The sequence below is a fragment of the Caloenas nicobarica genome, chromosome 27 (genome assembly GCF_036013445.1).
Source record: "Caloenas nicobarica isolate bCalNic1 chromosome 27, bCalNic1.hap1, whole genome shotgun sequence".
NCBI lineage: Eukaryota > Metazoa > Chordata > Aves > Columbiformes > Columbidae > Caloenas > Caloenas nicobarica.
In genome coordinates this window covers 1,797,795-1,824,323 of record NC_088271.1, presented here as the reverse complement: position 1 = coordinate 1,824,323, position 26,529 = coordinate 1,797,795, and the positions used below count along the sequence as shown (strand labels likewise).

Sequence of the window (26,529 nt, the reverse complement as noted above, 5' to 3'; positions counted from 1 at the left end):
GAATGTGGTTTTTATTTTTCTTTTTTTTGTCTTTTTTTTTTTCCTTTCTTTTTCGTTTTTTTACCTGAGTCAAGATCTGCGCGCTGGGTACGTGCGGCTGCAGCTGCGTCCGTCGCTTTTTTTTTCTTTCCAAACCCCAGAGAAACTGATTTAGGCTTTTTTTTTTTCTTTTTCTTTTTTTAAATCGATATGCAAAAAGAAAAATAAAGTGGGAGGTAATACACTCTCAAAAAAAAAAAAAAAAAAAGAGGGGGAGGGAAGAGGGGGAAATGAAAAGAATTGAAATGAAAAAATGGAACAACCAACCCAAAACAGCGACTGTACAAAAACTCGCTAAGAAAATCGAGCGCCCGCCCCGGGTACAAGACCCACCCGGGGGCTGATCCCACAGCAGCAGGAGCCGGACGGAGCCCCCGGACCCCCCCGGAGCCACCACGGGGCATTTCCAGCTCTGGAGAGGGGGGGAAAAAAAAAGGCTAAAAAACCCCAAAATAGGCTGGGAAATCCCCAAATCCCCTGAGATCGCCACTTCCCCAAGTAAAAATAAAAAAGAGGGGGGGGTCCCACCAGCACGGGCCCCCCCAGGCACCTGGGGAAGGGGAAAAAAAACCAAACCCTGTGCTCGAGGTGGAAACCTGAGGAGTCGCGATACCGAGCGGGGGGGTCGGGGTTTCGGTATCGGGTCGTGATTGTGTCTCACGCAGATGGGGGCGAATGGTTCGGGGTGGAGGGGGCAAAAAAATAAAATCCATCCTGTGGCCCCCTCCCCACGAGCTCCTGCACCCCGTTACTGAATTAAACTGCTTATTTTTGGAGGAAAATGTGCCCAAATTGGCTTTGCACAGTAGTATGATGGGGGGGATAAAAATACAAGAGGAGAAAGGAGGTTCCGCGTTTCCAAGCTCCCGTTTCCCTGATGAACACTAATATATATCATTTGCATGTTAAAGTTCGATTCTTTTTCTTTTCTTTTTTTTTTTTAGAGAATAAAATAGAAGCTATTTACAACAAAAAAATCAAACAACAACCTCTTAAAATCCCATATAGTGAGTGTAGTTTTTGAAAGAAAGGAGGCAGGAAAAGGATCTAAATGAATAAAATATCTCCCAATTATTTTTTTTATCTGTTGTTTTTTTTTTTTTCCTTGAGAGAGTGCCGGGGGGTTTCACTAAAGCTCGCGTCGGCAGGCGTCCGTGCGTCTGTCTGGAGGTAACACGAGTTTAAAAAATAATAATAATAATAATATTAATAATAAATGTACAGTGCAAAGTGTGATGTGAGTGAGGTAAACGGTCCCGGACCGGCGCAGCGCAGCGGCATGGCCGGCGGCTCCGGCAAAACCCCCGGGCTAAATAAAGCTTTTCTCCTCCAATAAAGGAAAAACCAACGAGACGAGAACAAGGGCAGAGCCCGGTGAGCCCCGATAAGACTCGGTGAGCCCCGACAAGACCCGGTGAGCCCCGGGGGGCTGCGCCGGGGGCGTTAAGGCGAAGCGCTGCTGGAGGTAGAGCTGGGGGGCACGGCCAGGCTGGCCGGGGCTGCGGGGGGGACGCTGCCGCCGCTCCCCCCACCGCCACCGCTGCTGCCGCGGCTGCCGCCGCCGTTGCCTTTGCTGTAGGTAGAGGAGGGGAGCGAGGAGGAGGAGGAGGAGGAAGAGGAGGAGGAGGAAGGGCCGGGCGTCTGGGCGAAGAGCACACCTGGGGAGAGAGGGGGGGCTGAGCTGGGGGGCACGGCCAGACCAACACCGCCTGTGCGGCTGTGCCAGAGCTGCCGCAGGCGCCACGACCAAAACCGGGGCGAACGCCCACGGGAGCGGGGCCGGGGGGGCCGCTCTGCCGGCGGAGGTGGCGCGGCCCCAGTGGCACCGGCAGCCGTGAGCCCTCACCTGTGTAGACGATGCCGTTGATCTCCACCGACATGCTGATGCTGCTGGTGCCGTTGCTGCTCAGGCCGGCGGCCGCGTCCTGGCGGTTCTCTGCAGGGGGGGAGCCAGTTACGGACCCGCCGGGACCCAGGGCCGCGGCGGTTGCGCCGGGGCCGCACTGACCTGGCGAGCGGGTGCCCTGGCTGTTGATGCGGATGCTCATGGGCAGCTGGGCCGTCATGGCCAGGAGGTTCTGCTGCAGTGCCCGCTGCATCAGCCGCTGCTGCTCGTCCGTCACCAGCGCCATCTTCTTCTCCGGGGGCTCCCCCGACTCCAGCTTCTCCCGCAGCTGCTCCAGCGCCGCAGCCTGAGCGGCCGCTGCCACCTGCACCGCGGCCGCCTGCGCGGCCACCACGGGGTGACCGGCCAGCGAGACGGGGAGCCGGCTGGGCACGGAGATGGGGATGGGGGAGTCCTCCTCTGCAGGGGCAGAGCGGGCGGTCAGGGGTGTGGAGGAAGAGGATGGACGGTGCCACCACCCCGGGGTGTCCCCAGCCACGGCACGCCGGCTCAGGGCCCCCCAGTGCCTCATGGCCGTGCCAGGGGCTGCCCGGCACCTCCCGCCCCTCCGAGGGGGACAGAGCCGGGTGTCCCCAAAACCAAGCCCAGTGCCCAGGAGGGGACGGGAGCCCAGAGATGGGACCCCCCCCCAGCTCTGCCCGTTTCGGGGCTGCGTCCCCAGTGTCGGGGGGGACTCAGCCCATGGCCCAGACCCCGCCATGGCCATTACCTTTCTTGATCTTCTGGACAGGGGCGATGGAGCCGCCGTTGGTGGCAGAGGCCAGTCCCAGCGCCGGCACCGGCAGCTTGGGCGAGGAGAGGAGCCCGTGGGTGCCGCCGGGCGAGTAGGTGAAGAGGGAGCTGCCAAAGCCCTGGCGCCGGCCCTCCCGCCGGTTGCTGTCGATGGCGGCCTGCAGCTCGTTGGGGTTGCTCAGCCCTCGCTTCTCACATTCGTAGGGGTACAGGTACTTCATGTACCTGCGGCGGAGGGGGACAGGATGGTGACGCGGTGGCCGCCTCTGACCCTCTGCCATCCCCTCCCTCCACACTGTCCCTGTCCCCGGCACCCGACACAGGGCAGGGGGAGCCTGGCACTGCTGAGCCTGTGGAGGATCATGGAATCACAGATGGTTTGGGTTGAAGGGACCTTCCCAGCTCCCCCAGTGCCCCCCCTGCCATGAGCAGGGACATCTGCACCAGCTCAGGTTGCTCAGAGCCCCGTCCAGCCTGGCCTGGGATGTCTCCAGGGCTGGTTCATCCACCACCTCTCTGGCCAACCTGGCCCAGGCTCTCACCACCCTCAGGGCCAACAATTCCTTCCTCATGTCCAGCCTGAATCTCCCTCCTTTAGTTTAAAACCATCACCCCTTGTCCTATCACAACAGGCCCTGATAAAATCTCTGTCCCCATCTTTCTTATGGCCCCTTTTAAGTACGGAAAGGCTGCAACAAGGTCTCCCCGGAGCCTTCTCCTCTCCAGGGTTCTCCAGGATTCCCCCCGAGCCCCCGCTCACTGTGTGCGGAGGGTGAAGGCGGCGCTGGTGATAGAGGTGGGCAGGTTCAGCCCCTTGGTGATCTCCCGCCACAGCTTCTTGTTGATGACCTCCACCAGCCCACCCTTCTCGGTCACCAGTGTGTACAGCATGAACAGGTCCAGCACCTGCTTGGCCATGATGGGGATCCGGTTCACGGGGGTGCCTGCGGAGGGAGGAGACAGCGGGTCTGTGGGGGGAACCTGGCGAGGCAGCGCGCGGCCAGGGGGTCCCGCTCCTCCCTCCCTTCCACCACCCCTGCTCTTCCCCCAGGAACCCCCGGCTGCGTCTCGCTGAGCACCAGCCCGACGCACAAAGGAAACAGAAACCTGCACTTTTCAGCCACAGGCACTGCTGGTTATTTATAACGGGGGCAGCACTTCCCGGCCGCGAGGGTCCCACTGAGCCGGGGGGGGTCATCCCCCAGCGCCGCGGATGGGGCTGCAGCGTCTCCCCCATCCCGGGGTCTCTGCCGTCCCACAGCGGCGGGTGCGGGGGCTCAGGGGGACCCCGGAGGACGCAGCCACAGCTCCCCCCCCGCGCACACACGTGCTTCCCCGGCGCTGCCTGACAAAGGGCCGCGGGAGCCGCGATGCGTCAGCACTTCCAGCCCTGCTCTCCGTGCAGGAACCAGACCCCGGAGCGCGCGAATGCTCTTCGCTTTCAGTCCTTCCCACCCCCTGGCCCCCCCGCCAGCCCGGGCAGAGCCAGGAGGCAGCAAGGGGCTTCACCCCCTGCAATGACCCGGGGAAGGGGGCTGCAGGTCCCGGTTGCGATGGGTGCAGGGGAGTTCGGGGCGGGGCCAGGTGCAGGATCTCGTCCAGCAGTTTTGACCCCGCGGTGCAAAGAGGTTAAAGATTAACCAGGGTCCGTGGGAGCTGGGGCGGTGACGAGGGGGGGCTCACCTCGCTTCTGCATGAAGCTGAAGAGGTCGTCCAGGAACTCCTTCCTCCGGGGGTCACCGTCCAGCTCGTACAGCTGCACAGTGAGAGCACAAAAATGCTCAGAGACCCCCCAACCCGTGTCCCCGCCCCCCGGATAGCCCCCCCTCCCCAGGCAGCCCCCCGGGCCGGAGCCCACTGGCCTGAGCCGTCCAGCTCCAGGACACCAAATGGCTGGGGGGTCCCCGCATGGAGGGCAGGAGTCCCAGTGCCACCAGTCCTCCCAGTGCCGCGCTCGGCCCCGGCTCCTCCTGGCAACACCGATCCCAGGTGTTCCCAGCTGTTTTTAGCATCGGCCGAGCGCTCGGCACAGAGCGGAGCAAGGCTCCGGCGTGATCCGTCCTCGCACCTGCGGTGCCGGAGGGAGCTGGAGCCGGCGAGCCCGTGTGCCACGGTGGGAGCTTGTGCACCACGGCGCACACCCCCGCGCCACAGTGAGAACCGGTGTCGTCTGGTGCATTCCCAGGGACCCCGGGGGTCCAGCCTGGCAGGTGAGGGACGTGACGCAGCGAGGACCTTGGGGTCTGGCACGGCCACGCCGCCAGCACCCGGTGCTGCTGGGACCCCACCCCGCGCCCGGCACATTCCTGCCTGATTTATTGCAGGCAGGCACGCAGGCAGGATCGCAGGCAGGCTCTGCCCAGACACCGCGGGGACGAACCCGCTGCCCTTGCTCCAGCTCCTTGGTGCTGAGCAGCTCCCGCGTTTCTCAATGACAACTTTGAACAACTGCCAGCGGAGCCGCAGCGGCTGGGAGGGGGCTATAAATACCACCGCGTAACCCCCCAGGCACGCGCCACACAGCAGCGGAGCAACAGGCACGGCCGGCACGACACCGGCGGCGGTGGCACCGTGGGTGGGGGGTGCGAGCCCCCTCCTCCCACCTCCCCGCGGCAGGATCTGGGTCCTGGGGGCCGCACTCGCCCGCCGGTGCCGATCAAAGGGATCAATGGGGCCGCACCGATCAGAGGGGCCGGGCGCTGTGGGAAAGCCATAAACCCCAGTTCCCCTGGAAACCTCACCAGGCCCCGGCAACCCCCAGGGACACGGCAGGAGCCACCATCACCGCGGCTGAGACCCCCGAAGCTGCTGACCCCCCTCCAGTCCTGGTAACCCCAATAATGGGGTGACAGCAGGAGCTGGGCAATGGCTGTAGCCACCGACACTGCGGCAGAGACACCGCGTCCAGGCACCGCGGGGACCCCCAGCCCATGGGGCCCCCAGCCCATGGGGACCCCCGGCCCACGGGACAGCACCAGCACTGCTGCGGCTCCGGCATCCCAGCCCCGGAGCACGGGTCGTGTGCCGGGCTCTACGCAGCCAGGGCAGAAGTGCCACGCTGTAAAAATCGATCGGCCGTTTAGGAAAACGTCGGTTCATTTGATTTTTATCAAGCCAGCTCTTAACTAAACCCGCTCTCCCCCGGCCACAGGTGGGAGCTGCGGCGGCGTTTTGGGAGGGGCAAACACGCTGGTTCATCTACCCCCCAGCTCAGTCCCGAGGGAGATGGACACGTTTAAGAGGACGAAAGAAAATTGACCATCGGCTGAGGAAAGCAAGTGCCAGCCGGGCCGCGGGGTTAGTGCCGTCCCTCCCCGCGCCCCCCACCCTGGTGGTCCCGCACCAAACCCCTGGTCATGGGGGTCGGCGGGGCCAGTGAGTTCCTGCCGGCACACCCAGCGCGGCGGCCGGCAGAGGACGGACGTTTTGCAAGGTTGTGGTTACCGGCGAGATTTCGACAGCTCTGCCGCACTCAGTTGCTGCTGCTGGAGCAGGGGGAGGCTCGGCCGAGCCAGGGCTCCCTGTGCCGGGCGCTTTCCCGGCTGCACCCCAGGAGCCCCCAGGACCCTCGTTTGGCTCTGCTGACACCAGCAGAACCCCCCGGTGTAAGGAACGAGCTGCCCCCGTCCCCGCCTTGTCGCCCAGGCACCGGCAGAGCCGCGGAAGTGGCAGAGACGAGCGGCTTTTGAGCATTTGCCGGGACACCTCGCAGGCTCCTGCACTGGTGAGGACGCGGCAGGGGAACCGTGCACCCTGCAAACACCGAAAGGCAGCGTGGGCATCACAGGAAAGCTTAGATATCGGGTCTCAAAATAAAAATTGAGGAACAGAAACACGTTCTCATTTCAGCAGCATGTGAAACTGAGTGCACAGCCGGGCTCAGCACAGACCAGCTGCTGCTGGCATCACTGGACCGAAATCAGCAGGTGCCGATGCCGAGCGCGGCTCCTGCTCAACACACCGCGCGGCTCTTCACCGCGGCAGCGCGGGCAGAGGTGGTGAGGCTCGGTGCAAAGGTGACGCCGGGCAGCGGGGAGAGGCTGCCGCTGAGTCAATAGATTTACATTTCGTAATTAGGGAGGCCAGGGAGGTGGGAACGACTTAATCTGTAACGCAGCTGCCCCCAGAATATCCTCTTACCGTAGCCCTGCGCCCGCCGAGGCTCCCGCAGCGAGAGCGCGGTGCCAGGGGATGCCGCGGCACTGCCGGGCCTGGCTGGGCTGGGGAAATGGGACATCGCCCCCCAGAGCCCCCCACGCCGGGGACCCAGCCCCACGCACCCCATGCTCCCGGTGCTCCCCCAGCGCGGGGCGTGCGCCCGGCACCACCGCCGGCCCCGGCACCACCGCGGTGTCCACCCACTGGCGCAGCCCCTGCCGGCCCCGGCCCTGTCCTTGCGGGCGGCTGAGGACGCGGTGCCAGATGGCTGCTGCCAGCAGATATATAATTAAGTGGAAGAGGAATTAGGCGGGCGGCGAGCGGGCGGCGCTGACCCTGCGGCCCAGCGCCCCGGCAGGATGCCGGCCCGGCGTTTGGTGTGGATGACCGGATTAACGTTTCAAACCAGATTATGGGAAAATCCCGAGCCCTTGGCTTTCAAAGGGCCGGCGGGGAGGCGGCCCCTCGGCAATGCCAGGAATGCAGGAGGGAGCCCTCGGCACGGGCGCGGTGCGTGCCGGGGGCCCTGGGAGGGACCCAGATAACCCAGATAACCCCCCCTCGCCCCTCGGGCTGCGGGCAGGGGGGCAGGTCGAGAAGGAGGAGAAGCACCATCAACCGAGGCTCTGGCAACGCCGGGCTTTGTGCCGGAGCCAGGAGAGCCCTTCCATCGGCTGGAGCCCCCGTGTCCCCCGCACCAAGTGTCACAGGGACCCCCCAACAGCGAGCGGGGCTCTGTGGGGCTCCGAGGAGCCGTGGCCCCATGTCAGAGTTAAAAACAACCCCCCCGGCACGGTTCCGGGTTCTCGGGCCTCAGGGATTAATTTTCAAGTTTTTTTCCATCGCCAGGAAGTCTCGACGCTCCCAGCTTTCCTCCTTTCTCCTCGAAACCGGGCTGGGACGTGCACGCCGTGAGCCGGGGGAGGGGGCGGACCCCCAAAGGCCACTGCAGCAGGGACGGGGGGCTGACAACCCTTCCCGCGGGACCAGCCGACTCCCGGGGGCTGAAAACCCCGAGTTTCTGTATTTGGGGAAAAAACACAACCAAGGTGGGGGGAGCCCAAGTGGAGAGACCCCTCAGAGTGATCCGGGACGGGGGGCAGGGGGCTCCTTCTTTCTCTTTCTTTTCTTCCTTCCTTCCTCTGAGCGGCCCCGGGGACACGTCCCTTTGTCCTGCTGACAGCCGAGGGGTGACACTGGCGGTGGGGGGAGAGACCACGCACGCTAACAAGTTATTTAATGAAGAATAAACATGTGGGTGGTGTTTCCCGTCCTGCTCCCGGCCGGCGCACGCAGCCCCTTGGCCCCCCCAGCCTGGACCCACAGTCGCAGGTGGGTGGGGGGGGCTCTTATTTGGAAAAAGAAAGTAACTAGTAAAAACTGGAGTGATGGGCTGGCGACGAGCCCCGAAATGAAGCGTTTCGGGTGCTGCTGGTGAGGCGGTTTCCCGTAAGACGGTGGCTGAGTCAGGGCTGTTGCGGTGAGCGGGGGGCAGCACCGGCACGGCTCCCCCGGTCCGGGGGGTGTTGGGTTTATGGGGACCCAGCGAAGGGCAAAGGGAGATCCCGGCGCAGATCCCACTGCAGATAATGCACTCGGCTTAGGGACGGGTCACCTCTCACTGTCCCCATCCCTAATTCCCTGCAAGCCCCAAAGCACGGCCCCCCCGGGAAAGGGAAGGGGCTGCCAGGGGTTGGGGCTGTGCACCCCCTCCCCAAAACCCCCAGGGTGGCCCCCACCACCGCGCTCGCCAGCTCCGAGATAGTGTTGCCAAAGGTGCTGCGGGGAGGGGACGGGCCGGCCGCACTGACCGGCCCGGTGGGATTCCAGCCGCCGCGGCTGCCCGGGGAGGGGGCTGGGGAGCGCCGGGCCCTCGCCGCCATGCTTCCCGTTGGCACCATTGTTCCTGCCGGTTCCCAGCATTGTCCCCTCGGTGGGTCAGCACCCCCGGGCTGGGACGCGGCCCCGTCACAGGTCCCTCTGCTCACGGTGTCTCCCGCCCAGGCTGGGGGCCGTGGGACCCGGTGGGCGGCAGATGCTGCGGCACGGGGACGAGCCCAGTCCCCGTCCCCAGCCATCGCCCATGTGCAGGGGACCCCGAGACCACCCAGGCTCCCCCCACACCCACAAACACCCCGAGCGGTGCTGCGGCCGTGTCCCGGCCACGGTCGCCGACACAGCGAGTGTCACCGCGCAGCAGAGGGGGACGTTGAATGGGCGAATTAGTCGCCGTTTAACCTCCCTGACCCCCCATTGTCCCTGCGCCGTCAGCCACCCTCCCCGCCACGCCGTGGGGCCACTCCTGCCCAGCAGCCACCGGAACGCTCGGCATGGATCCACGGCCACGCACCGACCGCCACCGGCTCCCGGGACACGGCCCCGCTGCCGCTGTCACCCCTCACGCGGAGGGGACGCAAATCCTGCTGCAGCTGTGTTCCAAACGGTGGTTTCGGAGGGACCGGCAGCGTGCCGGGCTCTGGCTAAAACAAAAAACAATTGCGTCTGAATGCCGATGTGTGGCATGGGCTGCTCCCTGCTCTGCGTGAGCCAGGGGCTGCTGACCCCCTGCCAAGCCCAGAGCCAGCACCGGCAGACGGGAATCAGCCCGGCAGCGGTGGCTGTGCCGGTCCTCCCCGCGTGCATGCCGGTGCATGCCTGCGACACATGCTCACCATCGCACCAGACCTTGTGCAAACATTGAGCGGGGTCAGGCAGCGTTGAGAAAGCTCATCCTGGGGAGCGGCTGAGCCGGAGCCATGCAGCACAGACCGGGGGAAACCACGGCCAGAGCAGCAAAGCTTTTCCTGCTGGAAAAGCAGCGTAGACCCTTGGGGCGCTCGATGACCCCCATGGGGGCTGTTCCTGCCTGGGTGACACCACACGGGGCAGGTCGAGACCCCCGGGCAGGACGTGGCACGGGGGCAGTGGCTGCGCTGGCGCTGGCAGCTGAGCTGGGGCTTAAATTCCACCATATGTAAATGATCGTATTAGAAAGGGGATCGCTGTAAGCCCGAGCAGATGAGTCACCGGGGCTTCCACCGCCCAGCCGGGGATTTGGCTAATTGCAAAGCTGTTCCTGAAATGCGAGGTCCTGCGACTCCATCCGTTTGTCCATCCGGGGGATGGCCGCCCTGCCAGCCGTCCCTGCCACGGTGGGGGTCCCGGGGGGTCCCACACCCCGGCCCTGCCTGTGGGAGCTGGACAAGGTCCAGCAGCCACAGATGGTTTGACAGGCAGCTGCCGTCAGCCCCGAGAACTGTCACCACAGAGCTGCTCCGGCAGCACCAAACCTTGCTGCTGCTTGCCCGCTGGCGACCTGCAGAACGGAGGAGGTAGCAGGCGACACAGCCACAGCACTGCCACAGCACCGGAGCGATGCTGGCTCCAGCAAAGCTGCTATTCGCGCCCATCCCACCGTGGCACTGGAGCCCGTTATCACGGGCTCCATCTGGAGCGGGGACCCAGCCCCAGGCAGATTTAGTGACTGATGGGGAGGGCCAGGGAGGGGGTCAGGAGCTGCGCCCCGAGCCCCCTGACTGGTGACAGAAGTGCCCAGGGGACAGTGGGGGCTCCCTCCGTCCCCAAACTGCCCCCAGCCCTGGCCCCCGATTGCGGCATGTCCGGCTGGGCCCCAGGACCGGCTGCTATTTCTCCTGCGGTTTGGGCCAGAAATAGGGTGATGGAGCAACACTGCAGCCTTGCCCAACCGCCCCACTGCCGGCCGGCTGTTTGCTTTGCTGACAAAGGACCTGCTCTCATCTCTGCTCTGTTTTTTTTCTTCTTTTAAATAAACCCTCATGCCTGTTAGTTCAGCTGTGCCAGAGCTGGGAGGCGGCTGCCTCCTCTGCAGCCCTTGATCAGCCCAGGGAGCTGGGGCTCGGGGGTTTGGGGCTCGGAATCCGGGACCCGGGGGCCCGGGGCTCAGGGGGGAACACCAGCAGGCGATGCCCAGGCTGGGGGGGCCAGCCCGGCTCTCAAGCCAAGGGGTGCCAGGGGGACAGTCCACCCAGGAGCAAACAAAACCAGCTGGGTGAAGGTGCTGGCCGGGTACACGGGGCACAAGAAACGTGTCTGTCCCCACCTCATTAATTATCTCCGGTTTCACTGAGAGAAGTGGCTCCATGTGGCGCGGGGACAGCGGGACCGGCACCCGCTGCCAGGCTGGGGGAGGCACTCGCGGTTAAGCCGCTGTCGCCGAGAAGCCCCTGACCCCCGGGCGGGGATCCGCAGGATTAGGGCTCCGGGAGGGCTCCCTGCGCCCTGAGCCGATTACCGGCTGGATCCCCGGCCAGCAGCACCCTTGGGTCGGCTGAAGGGTGGTGACGGGCGATGGCTGTGCCGGGGTCAGGGGGAGTACCAGCCCTTCTCCCGGGAGGCGCCACCTGTGCCTGCCCCCCGGCGCCCCACAACACTCCGGTCCCCTCCTTGCCCCTGTTATCTGCCCCAGCCCGGCCAGGCACCGCAATCGCCTCCTCCCGGCACAGGAGCACCCAGCTGGGGGCCCCCACCGTTATCGGTGCCCCCGCCCCACTGCGGCACCGGCCAGAGCAAATGGCTGTGGGGCGGGGGGACGGTGGCTCTGGCCGGGTGACGACGCTCGGGTGGCCCTTTCCCCGCACAGGGGCCCCCTCGCCCTCCCCGGGGCCGGCTCATCCGCTCGGCTGGCTAATGCAATAAAGCTCTAATCAATATTTTAAAGAAAGTAAATGGACCCTCCTGCCCTTGTGAAGAGGCCGCGGGGCCCCCGCTCCCAGCCCTGCTCCCCCCGCCAGCACCAGGCTTTTGAAAAGAAAATAATCCCTGGGAGAGAGGGGTTCAGAGCCCCGTGGCGGGGGGCAGCGGGGACCCCCCCGCCTAAACCAGAGCCCCGAGTGTCTGCACGGGGCTCCACACCCGGGGGATTCGGAGGCGAAATGGGCTTTTCCTCAGCCCCTCTAGCCCGTCTCTGTGACAATCCCACCGTCACCTTCCCGGGAGCTGCCGCAGCCCTGGCCGGGCAGGGGTCCGGTTTGGCCCCCCCCTGCACCCAGCGCACCGCCTGCTATGGTTGCAGAGTTGCTTTCGGTTTATTTCCCGCTCCCCCCTGCCCCAAACCGTCGCACTTTGAAATCCCGTATCTCGGGGGAGAGCTGCTCGGCGCAAGATAAGGGCTGAGGTTTTCTCCCACCATGTGCCACCATCGCAGTTCAGTCGTCCCCATTTGGGGCAGCTTAAGAAACCTCGTACCAACCCAAAAGCACCGGCACCCCTCAGGCACCCCACCACCCACACAGCTGCCCCCCAGCACCCCAACGGCTTTTAAAGCCTCTAACAGCTCCTGTGAACAGAGGTGGGGGTTAAACACCAGCTGGGGCACCCCAAAGGGAGCCCGGTGGCTGCTGCGGAACCCCCATGGTGATGGGGTGACGGGGTGCACGTCCCTGGGGGTGCAGGCAGCGGCTGCCTGTCGTAGGCAGCGCAGGAAACTCCAAAAGGGGCAGAGGCGGAAACTCCGGCTGCGGGGGCCGGCGCTCGCGGTGTGAGCCGAGCTCGGTCACAACGGCACCGAAACAGAAAGGTCAGGAGGGGGGTTCTGCGGGGGCGGCAGCGGAGCCCCCCCACCCTCACCGGGGTGCGGGCGCTGACGCAGGTTTCCGCGCGCAGCCCCACGCCGGGGCAGCCGGTCCAGCGTTACGCAGCAGTTTGCAGCGGCACGCGGCAGCACCGGAGTTTTGGCCGGGTTGGCGGAGCGGCTTGTGCTCCAGCAGCTCGCCAGAGCCCGGCTCCCCCCACGAGCATCACCCCCGTGGCAGCGGGACGGCAAACGCCCGCAGAGCCCCAGCAAGCCCAGCGGTGGTGCCTGGGGGGTGCCGGGGCTCCCCCGCGGCTGAGCCCAGCAGCCCCGACACGCTGGCATTGCCCCGGCCCCCCGGCACCGGTCCTGCCTTTTGGGGTGCGGTTAGAGAGGATCCCAAACCTAAACAAGGGCAAACACGGTCCCGGCACAGCAGCAACATGGGGCGATGTGCCAGCATCCCACCAGACCCCCCTGCCCCATGCCACTGCGGCTACAACAGCACAAGACCAAACCGAAAGCAAGCCAGCCCTCGCTGCCGGCCATGGCGGCCGTTCCCCACAGGGAGCTTCTTCCCACCCCCAAAATGCCCCTTTCCAAGCCGAGGAGCCATCACGCCCTCGGCAGTCGCTTCCCCCGGACCCCCCCACGCCGGGGGCTCCTTTGTTCTGCTGCCCCGCCGAGCTGACCCCTGCCCGCACGGTAGCCGTCCCCGGGGACGGGGAGGTGCCACGCGCCGGCCCCGTAACCTCCATAACCTCCATAACTCTTCCTCGCGCCCTCCAATGCCTTCCCTGAACCGGGCCCCCTCCTCCTCCTCCTGCCTCCGGACCCCTGCAGTTCAGCCCGGCCCAGCCCCGGTTTGCCGGAATCTGTCCCAGATGGGTCAATAAAACACCGGGGTGGGGGACAGGGACAGCCCCCGCAGGCACCCGGGGTTGGCTGCAGAGGTGGGCGCGGAGACTCGGCAGCAGCCGACGGTTCAGCCAATGCTCCCCGGGCACAGGCGGGAGAGCAGCGGTGCTGCCAGCACCGCGGGGCCGAGGAACCCAAAGCGGCCCCCTCCTCCAGCAGCGCTTCCCACCGCGGCAGGACGGCCCAGCGCCAGCACAGCCGCGCTTGTGGCAGGGTGAAGCATCCCCTACCCGGCAGCGCCAGCACTCGCTGCTTACATTCCTGCTGCTCCTTCCCCGGCTGCACCGTGCCCGCTGCGCCAGATGGGCCAGGCCAGGGTGCCCGGCGGCACGCGTTGGAGGGCGGCCAGGAGGAGCTCCCGCCAGCGCCGTGCTGCGCCGAGCAACCCCCTGGCCCGGGGCCAGCGGCCGCGATCCAAGCGCCGGCGCTGGCGGCTGACATGCCGGGGAAGCCTCTCCCGGCCGGTGCTTCGCCCCCGCTCCGCCGCCCACAGCACAGCGGCAGCCGCTTTTCTCCCCCTCTGGCTGCTTCCACAACAAACCGCGGTGCCGGGACCTCCCTGCCCACCCCGGGAAGAGAAGGGGAGTGAGACATGGGGGCTCTGCCCCTCCGGCCAGCACAGTTTGGGGGTCAGAGCATGTGCCGTGGCTCAGGCTAGGGTCGCCAGGTGCTGCGGCTGTGGCAGGGGACCCAGCAGAGTCGCCGGCACAGTCCACGGCACATCCACGGACCAGGGCAGGGGTCCTGCAGGCACCGCCAGCCCCCAGCCCCAGATTTTCCCATTGGATCCCAATCGCCAGGTTCCCGGAGCTGCCATATGGGTCCGGTACAGCACCGACACGGTGACAAACAGGAAGATCACGGCTGCGGTATCAAAAAAGCCTTTTCACAGATACGAGATCACATCCCCGGCCTCTCGCTCCCCGATGGCAGGAAGCACAAAAGAGAGAAACCGCAAGCAGAAGCGGCTGCACCGCGGCACGAGGGACGCGTGGGGCAGAGCCGCCCCTTCCCCGCAACTGAGCTGGGCAGCCACGCAATCCAGCGCTTGGGCTTTCCCCGTCGGGAGGCTGCCCGCAGCCAGATGTGCCGGCACATCGCGGCAGCCCCTTCCCCCTTTCGGGAGGGATGCGACGGCCCCTGCCCCTTCCCCTTCGGGCCATCGCATCCCTCCCAAAAGGCCACCGTGCCCCGGCCGCTCCATCTGGGTCCCATCTGCTGCTGTTGGCTCCCGTCCCTTCCCCCAGCCCTAAACTCAGATGTATTTAACCACACACATCAAAGGCGCCGGGCGGCCCCCGGGGAGCCCCAGCTTGCAGCACATTTCCTTCTAGTAGCCACAAAGCGGGACGCAGCGAGCTGAGGGACAGCGGGAGCATCGTTGCCTCAGGAGAGCGACCAAGGGGGCAGCGGGTGCTCCTGCCCCGGTTTCATTCTTCAGTGGCATTTTGGGGGCAGCTCTGCCCCCAAACATCCACAGGGTCGGAGCCATCCTGCCAGGCAGCACCTCTACGGCAATGGGGACCAAGCCAGATCCTCACCAAACATGGCTTGAGGAGGGTGGAGAAGAGGAAACCAAAGAGCCCCTTCACATTTGCAAGTTTGGGGAGGTTTTTTCAATCGTTTTCAGCAAGAATTTTCCCGGGTCCCTATCACACCACCCACCTGCGCCAGGGCCAGGCCAAGGTACGGACTGGGACACCGGATCCCACCGGAGTCACCGACCAAAGCAACAGTGGAAGGCACAGCTAAGCCCAAGCACTAAAACCCCGGAGAAACCCCAGGCTTTCTCAGCGGCAATGACGGCAGCTCGATCCAAGAACGCTGCCGGAGGCGGCACTGCCAGAGCCATCCCACCGCGGCTCTCGAGGACGCAGGGACATGTGGCAGAGCCAGGAGGGGACAGGTGCGGTGGGGGACACGCGGCAGGGGACACGCGGCAGAGAACATGCGGCTCGGCAGGCACCCACCTGCTTGAATTGCTCCTCGTAGGTCCAGTCACCGTGGTCGGACGCCGGCGGCGGGGGCTGCGCGTGGCCTGGTGCAGACGGGGGCAGCCGGTCCTGCCCCCCCGGCAGCCGCTGCGGCTCGCCCCGGTAGTGCTGCGGTGCCGGGGGCTTGCGGAGCAGCAGGGATCCCGCACCCGCTCGCACCGCCTCTGCCGAGCCCAGCCCTTCCTCTCCCATGTCTTCCTCCTCCTCGTAGTCTTCCTCCTCCTCCTCTTCTTCTTCCTCTTCCTCCTCCTCCTCACCCAGGTCCTCTTCAAAATCATCTTCATCCCATTTGCCCTTCCTAGAGCAGGGAACAGGAGAGATTTGGTCCCACGCTGGGCAGGGGTTGGGTCCCCGCAGCCGATCCCTCTCCCCTGCCTGCCCCACAGGCACCCCTCAGCCGTGGGGCTGGGACCATGCACCCGGTGCACGGGGCAGCCACCGGCACCAGCAGCTCCAGTGGGGAGCGGGCTCTGCCAGATGGCTGCCAGGCTGTCCCCCGCCCCGGAGGGGACACGGCCGCAGGGCTCTGCATAATTGAACGCCAGAGCAGGATCCTCTGTCACGGCCCCACACAGCTCCACGGTGGACGTGTCATGTCACGAGGAATCACGGCTGCAGAGCCAGGCTGCACAAACCCAACGCAGCGCAGGCAGCCTCCGGCAGCACCCTCTGACCCAAAGGGAACCCTGTGTCCACAGCCGGCCGTGCCAAAACCCACTGGGGCCAGACTGTGTCCCTGCCCCTTCCCGAAACCCTAAGAGCTGCAAGTCTGCGCTGGCAAATACTCACAGATCCTCCTCCTCCTCAGAGCCCATCTCCTGCTGGTACCCGCCATCCTCCTCCTCGGCGTGCTCCTCCTCCTCCTCCTCCTCCTCGGAGGCCGGGCTCTCCTCCGACAGCCCCGGGCTGGACGAGTGGCTGAGGCCGGCGGCTGCCGCCCGCATGGCGGCCAGGGCGGCCATCTGTGCCCGCTGGATGTGCGCGCTCTCGGGCTCCGCTCCCTCCTCCGAAGGGGCCGGGGCCGGATCCTGGCCGCGTCCCCGGGCCGGGGTGCTGCCGGGGGTCTGTCCAGGGGCCGGAGGGGGCTGCGCGGGGGCCGGCGGGGAGCGCGGCGGTGGCTGCTGCTGCTGCTGCTCCTGCTGCCGTGCTTCCAGCGCCTGCTGCAGCCGCGCGCGCTGCTGCCGCTGCAGGTTCTCCATCACCGCCTGCAGCTTCATAGCTCTGCCGGTGGGTGGGGAGGTCCCAGGGGGGCGCGGGGTGATGCACCCGGGGGCCGATGCCCGGGAGGCGCGGGGGCCAGCGCCCGGCAGGCTGCTGCGCTCCAGCGGGGCCGGGGCCCGAGGAGTGCCGGGGGGCTGCTGGGGCCCAAGGGGGCGAAGACAACGGGGGCTCCGCAGCGCCGTCGGGGTGTCAGGGCAGGAATCACCGCTGCCGCCGGCTCAGGGCAGAAGGACGAGCCCCCCAACCCCCCTTGGTTTTGCTCCAATATCTCCTTCGCAGGAGGGCTCCGGCGGGAGCCTCAGGGCGGCCGGTCGGGATCAGGGTGCTGCCGCCAGGAACCGGCACCTCTGTGGGGTCACCAGGCAGCGCTCGTGGCCCGGTGCATCGTCCCCTCCCTCGCCGAGTGGACACTTTTGGGGGGCAGCAGCCTCGGGGTCAACACGGCGTCCCCGGCTCTGGGCCAGCTGTCCCTAGTCCTCAGCTGGCTCAGCTGCGGGACGGCGTCGGCGCAAACCTGCCAGGAGAGCAGAGAAAGGGTGAGCGGAGCTGCGGCAGGAGCTGCGAGCAGGAAGGAGTTAAAGACAGCGCAGGAGCCTCATTAATCTCGAGCTAATGAGATAGGGAGGCCGGGCCCTGCTGAGGAGGGGGAAGGGGCCTGCCAGACCCGATAGCCCTGCCCGGCCCCGCAGGCAGCGGATACGGGAACAGCGCTCGCAGATAACAGCCCTGCTGGGAGAGCCCCCCGAGGGACAGGGCATGTCCCCACCCGGGGATACCAGGGACGCGCTGCACAGGAGCGAGGGGAGTGCTGGGCTCGCGGGCCACCGCGGTGGCAGGAGCTGCCAGGCCGGCTCCGGGGTGCCAGCGGCACCGGGGACCCTCACGCAGCAGGGTGCCATGGCACCGGGGGGGGGGACCCATGTCACGCCGGGGCTCTAGGGCAGCTCCTGAGGGACGGGAGGGCAGAGCCTCGCTCCCCAAAACCCCGGCAAACAGGCTCTGCCAGCCGCCCCCGCAGCCTCCCCTTCCCTGGGGCTGTGGGTCCCCCGGGACGGCACGGGGCTGCGAGTGGCTCGGCTCTGCTGCACCCCACCGGCACATTACGGCAGGGCCCCATGACACCCCCACCGCCCTGGCACTCTGGCCTGGAGCCCCCCCAGCCCCGGTGCAACTGGCAGCCAGCCCCAGCCCGCGGACGGACACCGCTCTGCCAGCAACAACCTCGGCATGACCTCGCGTGTGCCGAGGGCAGGGCGGGAGCTCACCACGCCGCGGTAGTGCCACGTAGGGGCAGGGACTCAGTCACCCATTTCTGCTGCCTGCAGGCCGGCGGAACACACACACACCCCGGGACCTCCGCAGGGACCAACGTGGGGCCCGATCCAGGGCGGCCGGGGCCGCTCCCCGGGGCTGCGGGGCACACACAGGAGCCGGCAGCTCCGGCGTGATCCTGCCGATTCTGGAAAGGGGAACCCGCCCCCGGCGCGGGTCGGAGCCGCTTCCCCCGCTTCTCACTGCGGCGGCGGCCGCATCCGCTCGCAGCCCTGCCGCGCTGGCGCGGCTCACGCTACTGACACACCGCCACCGTGGTGGCCGGGGCTGCACCTCAGCCGCTGCTGCTGCCGCCTCCGAGGGAAGCCAGCACCAGAGCGGCAGGAGCCGATGGGCCACTCGTGCACTGCCTGTGCCTCAGTTTCCCCCCTCTACCCTGGCCATCTCCATCTTGCCGGAGTGGAGGGAGGTGTTGGCGCAGGGACCCTCCCAGCACGGGGCTGTCCCGGAGCAGCAGCCGCTCACCACCACGCAGCCGTCCTGCACCGCGTCTGAACTCCGTCCCCTGCCAGAGTCACCGGCAAAACCGGAGTGAGACTCGTCCCAGGCACGTGCTCCTCCGGCCCCGCTCCGCCGTGGCTCTGCCGTGCCACGAGTCACCAAGTCACTCAATGCCAGCACTGGAGCTGCCTCCTGGACCGTGGTCATGCCGGGGCCACGCAAAGGAAAGCCCAAGCGTGGCCGGAGCGGCAATACCAGCGCCAGGGACCGTCCCTTTGCAGAGGGGCCCTGGCCTGGCGGCCGCGGTGACCTTGAGTCATGCCCCTTTGTCCCTGCCGTCGCGGGGCTCGGGGGCTCCCGCCGTGCGGGCGGTGCTGGCGGCATGCGGGGGGTTTCGGGCGGTGGCGGCAGCACCCGCGTCCCGTGGGGCAGGTGCTCGAGAGCGACAGCGGCCACGTCGGGCTAAAAATACGCGGCAGCGGGCGGGGGTGTGAGGGACGGGGCCTTTGTGCCACGGACGCCGGGCCCGGCCGGACGCCCTGGCCCGCTGCTCCCGGACCCCCGGCCAGGCTCACAACACCGCCCGGGCCGGGCTCCGAGGGCAGAGACCGAAGTGAGGAGGAGGAGAAGGAGGAGAGAGACCGGGAGCCCGGGCCCAGGGGATGCTCACTCTTCGCGGACAGACAGGGCTGGGGGGGCCGCGGGAGGGCCCCCCGGGGCGGGCAGGGGAACGCTCCCCGGGACAGAGCCCGGCCCCGGCGGCACGTGGCACCGGCCGAACCCGGGGACGGGGCCGGTGGGGCCTGGGGGGAGCCCGGCCCCGTGAACCGGGGGAAAACGGCCACTCCCGGCACGGAAGGACGGGACCGGGCTAGGCCAGCAGCTCCCCCGAGCCCAGCGCACGGCCCGGCCCGGACCGGCCCCCTCCTCCGGCAGGAGCCCCGGGAGGCCGCGGGCCCGGGGCTGCCCTGGCAGGGGGGCACAGGGCGGCGGCAGCTCCGGCCCATCGCCGCGGCCGGGGGCCGGCGGGCGGGGCGCGGGGGGCTCTAACCGGCCGGGCCGGTAACGGCCGCAGGGGCCGGGCGCGGGGGCGTGCCGGCCTGCAGGAGCGGCCCGGGGCGGGAGCCCGGCCCCGCGCGGAGGACATGGCCGGTAAACGGCCGCACGGGAAGGGAGCGCACCGGTCCCGTCCTGCAACCGATCACGAGGGTCCCAGCCCGCCCAGGGGACGCGGCCGATACGCGGCCCCGGTCTCGCCCAGCCCCGAGCGCGGGGACAGACCCCGATCCCCAGTAGCGGCCACGGGGCGGTCCCCCTACCGACCGCGGAGCCGGTGTGGCGGCGCGTCCGCGCTTACCCGGTGGAGGCCGTGCGCCGCGAAGCCGCATAGCAGCCGCGGCCGCCCGGGGCTCGGGCTGCGGCGGGGCCGGGGTGCGCTCGGTGCCCGCACGGCGGCTCCTCTCCCCGCGGGCGGGCGGCGGGACCCAGAGCCGCCCCGCCCCTGCTCCCTATTGGCTCGCCACACCCGCCCCGCCCCATGCTGCCCCGCCCCGCCCCGCCATTGGCCTTTCGCGCCCGCCGCGCCCCGCCTCGCCTTCCCATTGGCCCGTCCCTGCCGCCGCATGCAAATGTCGCGCGGGGCGCAGCCGCGGGGCCGGCCGGGAGCGCAACCGCAGCGCCGCCCCGCGGCTGGGAGGGGGAGCGCAGCCATGCGGGGCGCGGCCCCTTTAAGAGCCCCGCGGGGGGATTTAAAGGGGCCGCGGGGCTCCGGATTCCGCCGAGTCCCGGTGTCCGGGGCTGTCCCCGCTCCGCACCCGCCGTGACCCCGGCGCGGCTCCCCGCGGCTCAGCGCCCCGCCCCTCTGACGCCACTTCCTGCGGGGCCGCGGTGCCGCCGCCGGGCCGAGCGGCCATGGTGGTTCTGCGGGGCGGCGCGGGCGCGGAGGAGCCGTACCCGTGAGTGCGGGGCCGGGGGGCGGCGGGGACTGCCCGCGGGGCCGGGGGGGCTGCCGGTGGGCCCGGCTGCGGCCTCCGCTCCCGGCCCGGCCCCCGCCGGGACCCCCGCGGGCTGGGGCGGCTCCGCTTCCCCGGGGGGAGCAGCTGGGGGAGCCTCTGCCCCATCCACCGGAGCAGGAACGCGCCGGGCCCCGGCGGTGTCAGCGTCGGGAGCCGTCATTAGGATAATGGGCTAATTAGTGTTTACCCCACTGAAGGTCACGGTGCTCCCTGGGGTCACCGGCACCGGGGGGGTACGGGCCGTGTGGGAACCGGGCCTGGGTCCCTTGGCGGGGTCACGGCAGCGGGGCCGTGCCGTGCTGGCTGAACGGTGATTAACGAACTGGCTGAAAACCTGCTAGGGAGCAGTTTATTGCCTGGAAATGAGAAGTGGAGGAGAAGCTGCTGAAGTGTCTCTGTGGTGTCCCCGGGGGTTGGTGTCCCCGGGACGGGGTCCCAGCGCTGGAGTCACAGATAAGGGCCGGAGAGTGGGGCTCAGCGCGGCTCTGGCACCGTAAAGCCTGGCTCTGCAAAGCCTGGCTCTGCTGGCACTGGCCTAAGGTCACTGTCACCTGCAGGTGACCCAGGTGGGGGACGGATCCTGCCCGGTGGCAGCACCGAGCGGCAGACGTGGCAACACCGAGACGGGTACCAGGCCTGGGCAGGGCTGGGGGTCCCGGCAGCATGGGGGCTCGCTCGGCTGGTTTTGTTGCACAGTTGGTTTTAACATCTTCTTTCCCCCCGCAGTGGGGGCTGGGGGGTGAGCCCTCCTCGTTGTCCCGCTGCCCTGAGTCAGGGCTCCCTGAAAACAGGGTAAATATTTCAGACGAGACTCTGTCTCTTCGAAGGGCTGTGCCAGGGCCGTGCCGGCGAGCCGTGGTGGCCCTCGGTAGTGCCAAGCTCTATGCACTCAACCCTCCCAGCTGGGGCCGGTGGTAAGGTGACTCCCTCTATTATTATTTTTTTTTTTTAGCCACCTTTGTAACAAAACTAAATCCATGAACGCTGGTCGCTCTGTTTGCAGCTTGGGTTACAGCTCCCCACCCCTGTGTTAGTCATCGCCGGCGATACCTGCGTCCCTTTTAGCTCTTCCAGGGCCCCTCTGCTGCTGTTTTCTCTCCAGCTGGAGGGGGGAGAGGCGGGTTGGTCCCTCCCCAGCAGCAAAGGCCCCATCACTGTCCCCAGCCACGGGAAGGGGGAAAAAAAAAAATAAATCAAGGCTTTGGCGTGGGTAAGGCGCTGGCTGCCTTCCCGGACAACGGCTGTGCCAGCGCCTGATTGCGGTGCCAGGGCTCCCCGAGCCCCAGGGTGCTGGGAAGGAGGGGACACGGTGGGGACACAGTGCCTAGTGGGGACACGGCCCCACGGATGGGTGAGACCGCGGTACTGCCGCGGTGGGAGGGAGCGGGCGGCTCCCCCAGCCCTCCCGTGCACTCCTGGGGGTGGTTTGTGTCGGGAGTGCTGGTTTTCTCGCCCCCCCCTCTGCTAGAGGAAACCCACACAAACCCGAGGGGAAGCTGCGACGCGGAAACCTCGGCAAGCGGGCAAAGCACCACTGAAAAGATGGTGAAACTTCCTGTCTTGGGCAGAGTTTGGTGAACTTTGAAACCGGAGCCATTGTGTTCTGTGCCCAGTGAGCTGCTTGCTCATCGCTTGGGTTAATTTCACATGAAATCACCTTAAGTTTTATGGTCGTTCCTAAATTGTACATATGTCTAAGCAGCGCCCTGACCAGAGTTGTTACTAACAACAGCTGAGCCTCCTCGGCCGTGGTCGGGAGCGGTGCAGCCGCTGTCCCCACGGCTCGCTGCCCGAACCGGGACCCCGGCCCGTGCTGGGGGTGCGGGGAGCAGCTGCGGCTGCGGAACGGGCAGGACGGAAGCGCCAGCCCCACGGGTGACGGTGCGGCCGGGGCGGAGGCTGCCGCTGGCCTCGATAACCGGGTGACGGGGCCCATTGCCAGTCGCCGCAGTGGCCGCAGGGCAGGACAGCGCCGGCAGCTCCTGTGGCACATTCTGGCTGGGCGATGGCAAATGCGAGGTGCTGCACGGGCACCCCAGGTCCCTCCCTGCCTCCACAGAAATTAGTCTTTGTCTTGCCTTGCGTGCTGGTGCAGTTAATTACCCGGGACGTCTGGCTGCTAATTTAAAGAGGGCGAATCCTCGGAGCGAGCCGCGGTTCAGCAGCGTGGCGTGCCGCGGGGCTGTGGCTGCGACCAGGGTGTGCAGGGCCGCGGAGGACACAATGCCTGTTGAGCTAACGCTGGGGCTGATGCGCTCGCTGTCTCCCCCGTTGTCCCCCCCACGCGGCTCCCTGTCCTGGGGGGCTCAGTCCCTGTCACCGCGTGTCCCCGCAGGAGGATTGAGGACTGCCTGCCCCCGCTGGAGGACTCCCCGACCAAGAGGTTCTCCCCAGCCAAGCGCAAGCAATATTTCATCAACAAGGCAATCCGCAACTCGGACCTCACCCCCCGGGCCAAGGGCCGCAAGAGCCTGCAGAGGCTGGAGAACAGTAAGGACGGGGGCAGCCCGAGCGCGGACCCTTCCCCAGACCCCCCTGCAGCAAGGGGGGTGCAGGGGCTCCCCGAGGATGCTGCCCCCCCTCAGTGCCTTTGCTCTGTCCCAGCTCGTTACCTGATGACGCTTCTGGAGCGAGATGAGTGCGGCAGCGAGGAGGGGGAGCTCGCCCACGCCGCCACCCCCAGCATCTTCACCGAGGCCTGTAACAACGAGACCTACGTGGAGGTGAGCGGGGCTGCCGGGGGTCCCTGGCACGGCCGTGGTGTTGGTACCAATCTACTCCAGCCCCAGGAGCCCTCTGAGCCCCCCGGCCCGAGCTGCTGCTCCTGGGCTTGGGGGGCGAGGGGGAGGAGGGTCTGGGGGGGGCACACAGTGCCCGGCGCTCCCCACACTCCTCTGCAGCGCGGCCCGTGTCTTGTGTCTTCAGATCTGGAATGACTTCATGAACCGGTCCGGGGAAGAGCAGGAGCGAGTGCTGCTGTACCTGGAGGAGGAGGCCGGGAAGAAGCAGAGGAGGAAGCTGCCCGTCGGGAACGGGGAGCCCTGGAAAGGTGCTGGGAGGGGCTGTGGTGGGGGGGGGCCTCTCCCTCCCCTCCCTTGGGTGTGTTTTGGGAAGGGTGCCCTTCCCCGAGGGCTGCGTCCTGCTCCCCGCGCCCTCCACTTGTCAGGGGGCCGGGGGGAACCGGGCCAAGCCCTGGGGAACTGACGGACCCGGGGGGGACTGGTAGGGGCCGAGGGGCACAGCAGCCACGTCTCTGCATCTCCATTGCCCCCGGATGGGGAGGGTGTTGCTGCTCTGGGGGTGACTCTCTGCAGCTCCAGGAGCAGAGGAGGTGCCAGGGGTGTCTCTGGGGGTGGCTGGGGGGACGTTGGGCTCCTGAGTGGTGATGCTGTGGCCAGAGCTGTGTCCCAGTCCCTCCTGTCCTGTTTCTGCTGTAGAGCCCCCTGCCCACACCCCCCAGGAGTGTTTCCAGCGCATCAGCCGCCGCCTGCGCGCTACGCTGAAGCGGGGCCGGATCCCCATGGTGAGCTGGGGGCTGTGGGGGGGTCCTGGGGGCTGCGGGGGGGCTGGGGCAGGCAGGGCGGTGGCTGCCAGTGCCCCACGTGCAGCTTCGTCCAGAGCCGTGTCCCCAGCGCTGTCCCCTGAGCCGGTGCATAGTCACCGAGCCAGACAAGTGCCGAGTTTCACATGAGCTGCTGGGGAACGTGCTCCAGTTCTTGTGTGAGCTCTGTGGCCGTGGCCGATTGCAGACAGATGTTCAGCTCCCCGTGCGGACGGGGTTTCGCAGCTCAGTTCAGAGTTTTCTGGCAGTTCAGGATATTTTTACACGGTTGTTTCCCAGCCTCCACTCAATGAGCAGCAGGTGACAGGGGAAACCCGATGCGTTTGCCCACAGGGGCAGTGGTGGAGCCTTTTGGGTCTTCCAAGTGGTCCGCACAAGGCTGTTTGGACGGACTCAAATGCATTTTGAAAGGGCTAAAGCTGCGTTAAGCGCAGAGCAAACAGTTGAGCCTGAAGGAGAGGCCGGCGTGGCTGGTGCCACCTGGCCAGGGAGCCGAGCTGCCCCGCGCCCTCCCCTCAGCGCTGCTGCTTTCCTGCTCTGTTTGTTTTTCCTGGAGCTAATTAGAGTCTCTGAGAGCAGCCCAGGCTCCTCCTGGCTTCTGCTCAGTTTGTTCTCAAACGAGACTGGTTCCTGCTGCTGCTCTCTGGGGTCAGGGTGCCCCGGGGAGCTGCTCTGCCTGGGCGATGGCAGGGGCCGATGGCACGGGGTGACACCAGGCACGAGGCATCCCTGGATGCTGCCGCGCTGAGCATGGGGATGGTGCCAGCCCTTGGCACGTGCAGTGGAGCTGGCAGGGGACAGATCGTGGAGAGGGGAGACGTTGCCTTTACTTGTGCCCTCCCACTGTCTGGCGTCCAGAGCACTCATCTGGGGGCTGCCGGGGTGACTCCTCGGGGGGCCCCGTCCTGCCGGGGCTGTGCCCTCTGCGCCCCCTCCTCACTGACAGCCCCCCTGTCCCTGCAGGGGACGCTGGAGGGTCTGGAGGAGGAGCTGCTGGCCTTCTTCTCTGTCACCCCTCACTCTGTCTACACGGCGCTGATGGACAACAGGTACTGCCCAGCGGGCTCGGCAGTGTCACCGCTCCCACGGAGGAGGGTTCCGAGCTGTGCCTCAGGCTGCCGGCGGCTCTGGGGACAAAGGAGACCCCTCAGTCGGGCTCGGGGCTCTGTCTGGGGACACTCGCCTGGCCTGGTCCCCATGGAGTCCCCAAGGGAGGAGTGCATGGGGGGACCCCTGCGTGGGGGCTTGTGCCACTTTGTGCTCCCCATCTCTGGTCCATGGGAGGAATGAGAGGAGGGAACACTCAGGAGATGCCACTCTGAGACCGGCTCTGACCCTGTCCCCATCTCCCCCAGCTTCGAGCGGCTTCTGCTCCATGCGCTCTGCCAGTACATGGACCTCGTCTCTGCCAGTAAGAGCCTCGTGTTTGTTTGGTTCAGGTTTTGTTGTTTTTCCCTGCTCTCTATCACTATCTCTCCTCTCCAGCTCAGCCTCTTCCTCCCTTCCTCTCCCCGGCCCCACCTTGTGCTGCGGCTCACAGATAACTCTGCTCCGGGGAGCCCCGGCTGGGGTCACGCTGGTGCCGGCACCAGTGGCCGGTGGGGACATCGGCTGGGCCAGCGCTGCCCAGAGGTGTCGTGTTTGCTGCCATTTCTCCTCTTGGCTCTGAGCGTCTCAAAGCCAGCAGATGCTCCCGGGGTCTCTCTCCCGCCATACCCCTGGGTGTCCCTGGGAGGGCTAACGATGTGGCGTGGAGCCCGTGGTGCCCATGGGGACATGTGGAGGTGGCTGGGGATGGGGAATGGGGGGGACAGTTGCCTAATTTGTGAGCTGTGGGAGGGAGCCGGGCTGGGTAGGTGACACTAGGACCCAGGGAAGGGGACGGGGACGTGCTGACGCTGCCTCTTGCCCCTAGGTTCGGACATCGAAGGGAAACGTCAAATGAAAGTGAGCAACAAGCACCATGTCTTCCTGCGCCCCGAGCTGCTGCTGTCAGCCTACCTGGGGCAGATGAGCTGATACCCCGGGACCCCCTGCCCCCCGCTGCGCTGACGCCTTCTCGATCTGCCCCCCAACACCCCCTGTGCCCCTCGAGGGGCTCGTCCCTTCCCCGCCCCAGCAGCAGATGTGCCGGTGCAGAGCAGGGGCCGGTGGCTCTCGGGGGACACTGGGACCGAGCCTGGGGACGGCGCAGCCTGGATGGATATCGCAGGGTGGGGGTGAAGCAGGTGCTGGTGTCAGCCGCACTCCCCCCATCCCCGGGCGCCGCGTCCCAGCCGGAGCCGCTCTCCCTGGAACTGTTTGTGTGTCTATTTATAGCCCAGGTGCTTTTAAAAATAATCGGGCTGGGCCAAACCCGTCCCCACCCCCTGAGCGCTGCCGCTCCTGGGGTGGTTTTGGTCCAGATTTTTCTGCGGTGAAACAGCTCGTGGCGGTGCTGAGCCAACGCTGAGCCAGCGGAAGAGCCGCGGGGCTGGCGCGTTCCCGGAGCGGCGCTGCCTTGTGCAGCACCCGCAGCTGGGGACGGGGTGGTTGGGGGGTTCAGCCCCTGGCAGCCCCCGGGATGGGGTGTTTGGGGGGCTCAGCCCCTGCTGGACCCCAGGATGGGGTGTCTGGGGGGTCGGGGGAGCTCCTGGTGCTCTTGCCCCACTGGTGTTTTG

General features: G+C 66.9%; 2 protein-coding genes across 2 annotated transcripts; one reads left to right on the top strand and one right to left on the bottom strand.

Annotated features, from left to right (window-relative positions):
* Positions 1-255: 255 nt before the first annotated feature.
* Positions 256-19,788, bottom strand: ARID3A (AT-rich interaction domain 3A). The gene is made up of 9 exons (XM_065652273.1): positions 19,650-19,788; positions 16,088-17,033; positions 15,275-15,596; positions 4,361-4,433; positions 3,438-3,621; positions 2,655-2,902; positions 2,048-2,344; positions 1,886-1,975; positions 256-1,697 (listed from the first exon to the last, which is right to left on the bottom strand). Exons 2-9 carry the CDS (start codon positions 16,513-16,515, stop codon positions 1,483-1,485), a joined length of 1,857 nt encoding a protein of 618 aa, XP_065508345.1. The 5' UTR covers positions 16,516-17,033; positions 19,650-19,788; the 3' UTR covers positions 256-1,482.
* Positions 19,789-20,060: 272 nt separating this feature from the next.
* Positions 20,061-25,977, top strand: R3HDM4 (R3H domain containing 4). Its single transcript, XM_065652303.1, has 8 exons — positions 20,061-20,247; positions 22,643-22,797; positions 22,912-23,030; positions 23,233-23,356; positions 23,745-23,830; positions 24,833-24,918; positions 25,225-25,280; positions 25,785-25,977. The coding sequence occupies exons 1-8, from the start codon at positions 20,204-20,206 to the stop codon at positions 25,886-25,888; spliced, it is 774 nt and encodes a 257-aa protein (XP_065508375.1). The 5' UTR covers positions 20,061-20,203; the 3' UTR covers positions 25,889-25,977.
* The last annotated feature ends 552 nt before the right edge of the window (positions 25,978-26,529 follow it).